General features: G+C 36.2%; 1 protein-coding gene across 1 annotated transcript in view; it reads right to left on the bottom strand.

Moving 5' to 3' along the window:
• Window positions 1-411: 411 nt before the first annotated feature.
• MMP16 (matrix metallopeptidase 16) overlaps window positions 412-12,583 on the bottom strand; it is a 188,546-nt gene continuing 176,374 nt past the window's right edge. Inside the window, exon 11 of the mRNA XM_030012193.2 lies at window positions 412-11,873. Within this exon, the coding sequence (XP_029868053.1) occupies window positions 11,539-11,873 (335 nt within the window). The 3' untranslated portion in view covers window positions 412-11,538. The remainder of the gene's footprint in view (window positions 11,874-12,583) is intronic.

Genomic DNA, 12,583 nt, shown 5'->3' with positions numbered 1-12,583 from the left:
CTATTTTCTAATCTGAATCATTAGACTCACCTTTTCTTTAGATTATACTTTTCATGGTTTTTCTTACGCACAACAAAGGAGGAAGTTGAGCCACCTGTTCATCATTTTTGTAGTGGCTGTGACAGCAATCTCTAATGAGTGGCCCTTCAGACATTAAAGAAGTAGGTCCACTGTCACATGTTCCACCTCTTTTCCATACAAATTAGTTTTTCCTCCTCTATTTTGATTAGGAGAATTAACTAATGTTTCTTTCACCCTGCTCATACCCAGGTATATCCATATCTCTATAAATTGTCATTATCTGTTAGGCATTCCTCTTCTGAGGCTAAAGTTGGCTGTAATGTTATATAGTATCTAAAGAGCAGCAGCTATAAATCTTACAGTAATATATACCAATGAAACCACAATGCCTTTATGAAACTTTTTTTCTGTTCTCTTATTTATTGACAGGGGTTTTTTAATTACAACACAATGAAACAATGGTAAGTACATAAGATGCAATAGTATAAAAAGCCATTTTAACCCTTCCCTTGGTTAAGACACTTACAGCAGACAAGAACTGCCCCACCCCAACTCCCCCCTTCTCAAATGAAAACAAAAAATAAATATAAATTAATAAATACAAAACAAATCACTGCACAGCCCTTAACTCTTTGATTGCCATGGCAAGAACCATAGTTATGATTCTAGCATGTGACTTTCTGTGGTTAAAGGTTGCCGCAGCAGTCAAAGGGTTATAGCATTGTAAACATAAGTACTTTGTTGAAAATGTTCAGTCATGTTAATGGTCTACAGCAATGAGATTATTATCATGACCCCTTGACCTTTAATGACACAACATTATAAGGAGTTAAAGAGATAATAGCTTGGTGAGCTGTTACAGAGATTAATTAACCCATTTTGTTTAACAATGCACTATGAGGTCTTGATTTACTAATAAAAGACACTTGTGTATAATAAAACACTGTTCAATGCATTGATCAATAAAATCAATGAAAAAATCAGTCTAAGCACCACAAAATTTTGCCTGATTATATCTGACAGTCATAATACACTTTAGCACCATTTAGTCAGCCTTGCATTTGCACACAAACAAGCTTTGTGTTTGTCAGTAGAAGCTACCTGAAAGAATAACATATGTCAGTTATAAAAAGGTTACTGTATAGAATGCTGTGTGAGACAATAAAATAAAATAAAATAAAATAAAATATCAATAATAAAATGACATTTAGTTGCAGAAAGCAAATAAATGCTTCAGTTATTTTGTTACTAACACACATCCTAATGATCCAAACATGGGCTTGAAATGCATATGGGGCTATGCGGAGAAAAGGAAATAAAAATGAGAAATTTGTGTCACACAGAGAAATCATCACATGCATATTCTGACTTATTTAGGCTTTGTAAATTAAATGAACAATTGTTGGGTGGTTTAAGAAGTAGAGCTTGAAAAGAGTTGGTGTTTAACAACATGTGAGTTTTATGGTCATGTTATGCATAAAACTACTTCCAGAGATATCCCAACAATGGCACCAAAATCCTTGTCTCTGCATGAGAAGTTGATTTCCTCTTTCTCAGAGGTGGAGGATAAACAAGCAAATCACAGTGTGGGAAGAGTCACAATTGTAGTAGCTTCTAGCTAACATATTGGAACCAGAACAATTTCTGCTGGAATTACAAGGAGGAAGGAATGGCAACAAGATGGAAAATGGAATCAGCTGCTAAAATAACACCCAACAAGCAGTACTAAGGAAGAAGTCAGGTTCTGGTAGATACAAGATTACAGCACTTAGAGAGAAAGCAAGGTGCATGTTATTCAGAAAGGAAGAGAAACAAGAATGTGTATGAACCATGGAAAACAATGTATCCTTCTTGTACATATCCATACCAAACTCTGAGTGACTACACACTGACAAAACCAGCTGTACATGCTTTAATTGCTAACAATACTAACCACAGGACTGGCAAGGAGCAGACACCACCTCCCTCAAACAGCTTCTGATCATATAGGAACACTTATCACATACAATAAACCTACAGAAGTCAAACACCTGCATCTTTCTCTGCAAGCTGTGACTGAACCATGCAATGAATCTGATTCCCAGACTACAGTAGCAGACGTCAGAGAGACCTCTTCATAAATATGTTATTTATGATACTCAGAAATTAGAATCAATCAGAAAACAGTGCATAATAGCAAAGCATTCTGCCATGCAACAGTGCTAGCATATTATGCTACAGCAGTAATGTAATGGTAGTTGATGTATGTGTATGAACTGCCTTGTGGTAGAGGAAGGAGTCCAGCCATATAAATATTGTCTGAATATCCATGACATATTATAGGCACCAGAATGCAAAGGAGAAAGACAAAAGGTTAAAGGTGAGAACTGGAACCACTGGAAATAATAAAAACATTTTTGAAATACAGCTTTCTAGACTGCTCACCTCTCACAGATGGTATAAACCATGCATGCAAATGGTATGCAATGGCTGGGATCAAAAATAATAGGTCTCTTCTGTTACACCATTGTACATGTGACCAGGCAAGTAGCCACAAGATGCAAATAAGGAGTCCGTGATGATTAGTACTGGCTGTACCACATCATTTTCATAAAAGACTTGAAGGATGACAGTATCAATGGATGGCAGAGACTTCAATAATCTGAAGTGAGTTAACTTGGAGCTTAGTGTTGGGGGACTGGACAATGAACAAGATTTAGTGAAAGATATACATCACGTTCCTCAAATGTTCACAGGAGTTTTTGAGAAGATACTACCTCTTCATCATAGACACAAAAAGCTGCATTTCCTAGTGACAGATCGTAGAAAGTTGTGTGTGATTAAATGAGATAGACAACAAAATTGTAGTTCCTTCTTTTCTCTGTTTAATGAATGGATCATTTCTCACTTGTCTATCAAGAGCCTATAAAATTAAATACTGCCTTAATTAGTCAGGAAACATGTCAGGGCACAGTGAAAAAGGGGGGTGGAGGGGAATCAGAAGTTTGATCGTACTTATCAATTTACATAAAGAAATAGCAATAGATGATCCATCCAAAGGTCATAAAAGTATTTCTATTATATTGAACACTTCAAGACTGAGATATCATGGAGATAAAGATACCTGGCTGTAATATAGACTAATAGAGTTAAAGGCTTCTTTGTCCCTCAGTATTTCATCCAGTGGAATTCTTCAAATGATAGGTAACTTTTTGTATCTATTTTCTGAAAACAAACGTAAGAACATTACACTATGACAAGTTTTTGTACATCGATTCAGGCTGATGTTAGTTTGACTAAATCTCTCTCGAAAGATTTTTGATTGCAGCAGATAAATAATGTGCTCGCTCTCTGTATTTATAGTCAGGTTTAGAGTACATATCCTGAGGAGCCTTTTGACTGACGGCTCTCTGGTGGGTTATGACACCAAATATAGAATTAGTTGGACTTTCTACAGCCTAACAGGTATCCTTGTTGTTGGAGACCAATAATATTTTCAAAGCTAGCACCAACTTCCTGATAATATCTCTTTATTGTTGATTACATAGCAGTTACATGCAATTTTAGTGGTGTCAGTGGTCCTTGTCTCCTTCCACTTCTGACAAACTTTTTTTGCACTTGCAAATACAAACCAAAATGTTCTCATTCCTTTTTTTATATTCTTCTGGAAATGAAAAATGGAAATGTGCTTATGCTGCTTTTTCTATGTCTGTCTGCAGTCTTTAGCCAAAAGACCTAGCTGGCTTTCTGGTGGATCCTAGAAGCTGCGGAAAGAAAGTTCATGACTAATTTAAGTTTCCTCTGAGAAAGATGTCAATAGCCTGTTCCTTTAAATCTGTATTTGTCATCATTGTGATCCAAGGACTACCACCTTCAAAGGAATGCATATTGATAGCAGATGATGACCTGTGTATCTTGGATGATGAAAAGAGGGAGTCATAATCCTTGATCTATCCTCTAAAACAGTTTTCAACCAGACACAATAAGACAGTACTGTGCATGAATAGACAAGAGATGTCTGCACGTTTTTGGAAACACAGTAAAGATGGATGTTAGGCATATATTTAGTTGACAATGTTTTACCAAATGTATTACATAGAGTAAGAGCTGGGAATAGGTTATTTGCATCATCACACATTCCTGCAATTCTGGATTCCTATTCAAGATTAAGTTTTCTTGGGTATAACAATCTCAGGTACTTCTGTGAGCTGTATATTGACAATGGTTATCCTGAAATATTTTTTTAACAGTTTTCAACTACCTCGTGATGCATGGCCAGAGTTCATAGCACTTTATTATAAGGCAAAACACAACCATGTAAATACAAGCCACAGCTATGCCTTGCAGGAATAAATCGTAGCTGTCATGATCATTTAAAACTTCTGTAGGTTGCTGATGATGTCTTCTGAATACATGGCATCGTATGTACCATTTCATAACTTATATAACTCATATCCAAGCAGACAAACTGCTCAGAGCTGACTTCAACATGGTGCTCCCATAAAATATGAAGATGATCAGTATGTGAGCACTGGCAATTTTGTGGCAATAGCCAAGCATAGCATACACAGTATGTGCATCTCTGTTTAGATTCATTGTAAGCCTAAATATGGGGCTGTGCATTTCAAGTGGGATATATCAGTTGTACAATAGTACTTTCTGAGCTATATATAATATCATGGAATTGTGAACACTGGCAAAGATATTATAAACCATTTTACATTATGGAAAAACCTACTTTCTTTTCTTTGAGGTTGTAAAATGATAGTAAGGGAAACAAAATTTGTTCACATCTTATAAACGAGTTAGCACTGATTGCCTGCTGACCCTAAGCACTCTCACCTTCCACAAGGCAGATGATTTTAGGTAAGCTATGAATATGTGTGTAGACTGAGTATTAAACTATGCCAACACATCAGGATAGAAATACAGATTAGAAACATTGTTTTTTGACTTAACACGCTGCTCTTTGCAAGTGGTGAACTCATCTGGACGTGCACTGATGGACATAGTTACACTGTTCTGTTGCTGGTGGGTAAGTAATATAATACTTCACTAAAACCCTTCAAATCCCATTGTCATATTGTTAAGGGCTAACCAGGTACTTTAGGAAGTTATTTTACCCCAGCCTTCTGTTGCTAATCCCACTTCCCAGAAAGCCACTTCCCAGAATGATGGATGGGCAAATGGATGATCCAGGACACATGCATGGCACCGAATGAAAATGATTATTCCACGTGTTAGTGCCAGATGGCAAGAATGTTCAGTATATATTTTACTGCAACAGCAAAAAAAAAAAAAAAAAAAAAAAAAAGGGCGTGAAAGGCTATGAATTAAGATATGCTGATAGGTTGCCAAGGAGATTAAGGTTGTAGTTCTAAAAAGGATGTGATGCAATTTCAAAGGTTAGAAATTACTATTAACTAAACAGAAAGCTTTGGTTTATGTGGTGGCTATTATAACTATCATTTGTGGACAATATCATTCTACAGAAGCAGAAGAAACTAAGCTGTGTGACTGGAAAGCTTTGTGCCATCCTAAGTGGCAGGCATGTGTAATGATTATTTTTTATGTGGTTTTACTGTGACAGCAAGTAGCACTATGCTGCATGCAGATCCAAGTCCAGAAAATTGTCTTTAGCATTTCTTCATTTATGTCTTCTCTGCCTCTAAAATTTATTTCACCTATACTGTGGGCAGACCAAAGCAGTACTTAAGGCTATCTCCACAGGGCGAACATACTTTATGTACACCTCTCACAGAATGTCATATCTCAAAGACATAATGGGCAGCTGCAACTGCAAATGTTAATAAACTGACTATAATTTGTAGATGATATGCTAAAGCTTATGCATACTGGGAAACAAGACCTGTTTATGATGCATGTGTTTAAAGCTGTCTACATGCTTCTTTGAAATACTTTTTGATTTTGGGAACAGATGTTTGCTGTGGTCACATACTGATGATCATTCAAAATATGATCTCCTGATTATCATTGGGCTTTCCTAGTTAAATACATACATCAAATAATGCCACATGATACAGAATCTATGCTGCCTAACATTAGAGGCTACCTTAGATCAAGCATCAAATGGAGCCAGTCTGCAACAAGTGATGGTATGCTTTTGATGCTTACCAGACATTTTCAGCATTGATGGCACTGATGACAATGTCTTTCTCTATCAGCCTCTGACATCTCAGATGGCAAGTCACAAGAATGGGTTAGGCAGATTAGACTCACACATTACATTTTTTCATGAGACCAGTGGCAGACAATTCATTGATTTACATGCATAAATCAGAGATTAATTTTATGAATATATGGTTCATTTACACCTGATTTTGTAACTGACATATGTTTAAATGGTCCTATCTTATGTGAACCACTCTGTCTGCAGTCTGTGTAGTGTGAGCTAAGGAAGTACACCTAATGTTACAGTGCTGGTGTATCAGTCATGGCAATACCATTGTATTCAATAACAGGTTATCTGTTCCTCAGCTCCCACACAGTATTATTTGATATACAGCATAGCTGAACACTTAAGTGGCCAGTGACATTTGTTCCCTCCACTGATAATAACGATTTTCCTTATGGCTCATAGGGCTGCAGTCATCTATTTACGCTTCTGGAAATAGAGCTGTCCAAAGACAGTCTTGACAACAACAAAAGGCGACAGGGAGCTATTTTTCTGTAATGGCTGCTTCACATCTCCTACTGCCACAGTGCACGGCTTCCTCCACCTCTGCAATTGGTGATAAAACTTAGATCACGTTGTGAGAAGATATAGGAGTCAAGACAGAGCAAGCCCCTGCAATCATATCCTTGCCCCTCAGCCCAGTCATCTTGTGCTATCTCCAATTTAGGCTGCTAATGGTGTGGTAGCTTGCATTTCTACTTTTTAAAAAACACAGTGCCTGGAACATTCACTGTTCAGTTTGCTATGTGTCTTTTTTAAGGTTTGCCCTAGCGATGGTTCAAATGCAAAAAAACTACAATAGGATTGTAATACTTCCATTGCTTATAGGCAGACCAACTTTCTATTCTACACACTTTTTTCTACTCAACAAGCTAGAATTTGATTCTATATAATTTGGTAGCAAAAACTACATTTAATTGACATTAAGATTGTGAAGAAAGACCCCCCCAAAAAGTTGAAAATTCAAAAATTAAGCCTTACACTCTGTTCTTAACCCACACTGCTAATGGCATAGGACTCTTGACAAAACAACTGGGGAGGTGAAGTACACTTCTAAAGAAAAAGTATAAGTCTGCCCTTTGCACTTGAATCTATTAGCTTCTGTTATTTTCATTCACAAAATTAGCCTTAAAAAAATCTTTTTCTTTAATTATCCCCTCCCTTTGCCCCACTTTGAAAGAAGAAAAAGAACAGAAGTTCATAGGAAGATATAAAATATGTATTACATTTATTCAGGAGACTTGAAAGGGCTCCTTTGGAGCCATTTGAGTCTCTCCATCCCAGCCTATCCAGTAAATATACAGTTACATAGTTTTTAAAATGTATTTTTTGATAAAAATTAATTTTTGTCTACAGTCAATAACGTTTTCATAGGTTTATACATTAGAAGGCCAGAGGAAACACTGCCATCATCTACTCTGGCCTCCTGCATCATACAGACCATAGTACTCTGAAGATACATGACCCTGTATAGTCAGCTTGATAGACTGTAACTGATTAACACAAAGCATATTCAGTTTTGTATTTTTCCACAGTAAAGATCATGACAATACCAATATGGAAATGTTTATTAAAAATTTTATGAAAAATGTTACGGCACATGAGCAGGAACCCAGTTTGCAGAACTGAAAATATTTTCAGTTTGTTTTTTCTTAATTTTGATAATTATAGGCCCTGGTAGAAAAACAACTATTCAAAAAAACCCATTGTCTTAGAACTTTGACTGAATTGAGTTCAAAACTAGATCAGGAAACATCACTAATTTATTCTGAACTTCTATAATTTGATACTAGCCAGTATGCATTTGGGAATTACAGTGAACACAATTGCTCCTACATCTTTTACTTAAAGCAAACCTTTATGACTGTGTTATAACCTGCTGAAAATAGGACTAAGTAATAGAAATGCTGACACAATCTTGCTCTGCATGATATAAACATGCCAATATAATATTATTTTTTCTCCCTCTCTCTGTATATAATATATATGCACTTTTAAGTAAAAGAAAATAGATTAAACAATCAACTTATCATGTATTCATGTATATATGATGTACCATATACCAAGCACTAGACTTATCACACTTACCTTCCTGCATAATTAAAGTTAAATTCTCCAAATACAAACATTTTTGTTACCTTATCAAAGAACAACAGTCAACATGCTCAGCACTTCATTACTGTCAGGGAAACAGTTGCACAAAAAGTTAAAGCTGCCATGAAAGATATTTCAAAATTGAAGTGAAATTTTCAAGTGAATAAAAAACCAGATGAGATGCTGTTCTGACTTAAAGATAATATAAAATAAGTTTTCCTATTGTAGAGGAAAACCAAATGCAGAATAAGTAGTGCTGTTAGTATTTTCCACCAACTATCCAAGGGACAAAATTGGAACAGCAAAATGAATCATTTTGTTCTGTCTGTAGCAGAACATAAGTTATAGTAGTTTGTTTACAATAAAAATCTCTCCATGGATTAAAATATGCATGTATGTGTATGTGTGTGTTTGTGTGCATTTATAAGTATACAAACACACACATTTTAATATATATGACAAACAGGCATAGAATTCCAAATTCACCAAATGAGCTGATGTGCAGTAAATATCCCATGTTACTTAACTGTCAGTTAATCTATATTTTCAGCAACAACTGAATTGGGTTTACTAAATAATGCTATGGGGTGATACTGGTGCACTTCTAACCTACAGTATGCAGTACCTCTACAAAACATCTCCAAAATGCCATCTGCATTGCATATTTGTTGTAAAACTATATCTTCTTCTAATCTTCATTTTTATTAGCCGTACATATGTATATCTGTTTATGCTCTAAGAAATAAGTTTGCAATGCTTTATAGCATGCCACATATGTTCATAAAACAGGTCCTCAAATCAATATAAAATCATGTAATTGAACAAAAAGGCATACTATTTTTCATGCTATGCTCAATATAAATATAAATTCAAGGCAGTCAAGCTATCCGTTACCAAAATAATAATAATAACCATAATATATATGCATATATACCTACACTCTCTAAAAAGTGATCCAGTTATGTGGATTAAGAAACCAGTAAGAAATTGGTTGAATGTAGTATAAAAGTCTCATTTTATGTAAAAGCCAATACTGGCCATTTCAAGTATTTTAATACTTTCCTATAACCTTTTCATTAATAACTAGCTATTTGTAGAAATGATATTTTTATACTGAAAATTGTATTCAAGTTAAATAAAAATTAACTGCTACTGTAGTTCATTTTTAGAGTGTGCATGTATACATAGCAAAATACCCTTCTACAGATCTATCATAAATATTTTAGTTTATGTCAGTTCTTTTCTATGAAAACACTTCAATGTTTTCTTCAAATTTTGGGTAATGTATACCTGGCCTTTTAAGAAATAAAGCTCGTCTTAGTTCATTCACAACACCAGATTCCCTTCAGTTTGTGCCAGTTTGCAAGTTAAAGGTCAAAGATCAAAGACATAGGACAGTACACTTTAAGGAAATTCAGACAGTGAAGCTGTTCACAGAAGACAATGTTTAACTTGGTAATGACAGTCAACAGGTCAATAATCAAGTTCAAGGCAAGCTGTTCATTGTTGCAAAAGCTACTCCCCTCAAATCCTGGCTTTCATAAAAAACCAGGTGTCTGACTTTTGGGGTGCATCATTCTGACCATCTTTAATAAGTTCACAGCCCAGTGACTGTAAAGCCTATCACTGCAAGAAGCAGCTCCTAAAATCAATAAAGAGGTCTGTCAGTTGCTGACTTTTCTCTAGGAAAAAAATATTGATACAAACCTGCTCTGCAGGTCACATGAAAATGACAATACTGCTGTTAGCACAAATTACACAGAATGACAAAATGCTTTGGTGGTCCCTTGGCTCTGTCAGTGATATCACGTTCGGCTGAAGGCCGGAAATTTGACTAACCCTTTGAGAACTATGGTGAACATGCAAAGGGGTAACACACCAGAGGATTCTCATGCAATATCAGAGTCATCATTTTAGCTCTCCTTTGAAACTGTAGCTCTACCTCTGCAGAGGCAAATTGAATTATCATGCAACGTAGTTTAAAAGAGAAGTTCAAGATGCTTAAGATAAGAGTCTAAGCTATAAAATTGTCATCAGTTCAGAAAAATTCTTGGTAAGTGGTAGAAGTTATTAAAATAGGTTTGGTTCCTTTAACCAGAAAGTAGCTGGTAAATATATTTTGCTTTCTATTTATGTTACAAACACTTTTCCATCAGTAATGCAAATAATTAAAAACACTCACTTGCAGTCACAGGAAATCTGTTTTGAAAAAATGATTTTCTTTTAAAACCTGTATTACCCAAACACAATCCTATAATGTAATGACAACCAAGATTAACATCCACCAGACTCTGAAAACGGATGCAATAGTTCTCAAAGGGTTACACTACAAATGTAATACCAGCGTCAAGTTTCTCTACAGCATGACTGTCGCTTTAGTTCATTGAAATCCACTTCAGAGACACACTGCTTTTTACCATGCTTTGGAATGAGTGCTCTTGACAGACCTATGAAAGGCCTGGGGCAGTTGGCTTGGTACAGCTTGGGAAAGATTATGCAGGAAAACGAACCAAAACTCAAACAAACCAATAAAAAGGTTCTGCTTGAATATATATAAATGAGTTTAAAACATTGAGGACATAGCCCAGAGCAGCTGTAAAAAACACAAAATGAATGTATTATTAAGGCTGTTACTATATTGCAGATATTTTGGCCCCTTGTTTGTTGGAAAATGGCTGTCCGAACAGTCTGAAGTCCTGCGTGTCATCCGAGGCTCCCACCTGACAAAACTGGAAGTAGGAGTATAGGACTTTATCCGTAGCAGACAGAAAGCAATCCTCTTTGGAGACAAAGCTGTTTTGGGTCTTCTCACTTTCCTGAAAGTTCCATTGTGTGTTGTTGTGTTTCTCTAAAAAAATTTACTTTCAGCAAAAAATTTTTCAAAGGGGAACAGGCCTTACTGGAAAAATGTAGAAACACTGGAGATTTTTTTTTTTTTTTTTTCCTCTTGGTTAGTTAATCCTGATAGTTTATAGGGCATTGAGCGTGCAGAGGAAAGGCCTAGAATTGAATGACAAAGACAGACAAAGGACTGAAGAAACAGCAGATACTGTGTATCATGGAAGCTTCCCAGCTGAGCAAATCGCCACTCATGCGCAGGACAGGCAACCCCCTGGGTTTTAAAGATCAGCTTTGTTTCAGACTGACAGATGCCCGCTCCTAGCTAGGAAACTGCATAACAGCTCTTGTGTTGAATCTCAAGTTACCACAAACTCCTGGGAGGGAAAGAAAAAAAACAAAACCCTACATCACACCCACTCTTGCATAGAGCGTTTGCAGTACAGTATGTGGCGGGGTGTTCCTTTCCTTTTGAACTGGAACACAGTGTAAACCAAGACAAGGAGGCACAAGGCCAGGATGCAGGGAATGACGATGGCTATGGCTTTCACAGTGCTGGCTGTGTTGTCCAGTTTGATGACAATGTCAACATCATCTTGAGGGCTGTGTCGGTCTTTATCTCGATCTGTTGGTCCATCACAACCCATAAAATCCTTGAGGATGGATCTGGGATAGCCAGGTTCCACCCTGAGCATCTGGTTATTGAATTTCCAGTACTCTTTTCCTTTGTAGAAATATGTGAAGCCTGAGGAAGAAAGTTGCAATTATTCATGGTCATATCGGAGCAAATCTTGTCATCAACACACCATGACTGAAACTCCTGGTATCAAATTATTTTGTAATTAAAAATTTTAAAAGGTGTAAGGAATAGACATCAGTTATAGGTCTTTCAAATCCTCTTTACAAATTTCATTTCTTTGCTGTCTCTAGAAAATCTAACATCGGGGTGGTTTTCTTTAATTCAATAAACTGGGATTTCTTCCATTACTACAAAAAAATAAAGGAATTCCAGAGAGTATGATATTTGACAGACCAGGGTCCAGCTGATTTGTTCATTCACTGAAAACCCAACCAGAGTTGGAATCCTCACAGCTGGGACTTTAAAGCATAACCACCTCTTCAAGACAGGAAGTCTACTGAAACAAATTGCAATGCTATGCTAGCCAAAAATGACAATCGACCCTCTTTGATGTCATATAGCCTACTGCTGTACTTCAGAAGAAGGAAACTGGATGAAATAACAGCAGCTTTGCCAAGAAAAAACAGGTGTAATCAGATTTAAGTTTTCTGCAAAGAGCTGGTATTTGATCATTCAGACGCAATCTAATGTTATTACTAAACATACCTAAATGGAAAAAAAAAAAAAACCAAACTTGACACCTTGCCAAAAATCTACATTACTTTATTGTCCCAGCTGAAAAATGGCATTGATCTGGCAAGAAACAAACCTTCAGG

This window comes from Aquila chrysaetos, chromosome 4, assembly GCF_900496995.4.
Source record: "Aquila chrysaetos chrysaetos chromosome 4, bAquChr1.4, whole genome shotgun sequence".
NCBI lineage: Eukaryota > Metazoa > Chordata > Aves > Accipitriformes > Accipitridae > Aquila > Aquila chrysaetos.
The sequence above is the reverse complement of the archived record's forward strand: the minus strand, read 5'-3'. Positions and strand labels throughout refer to the sequence as shown.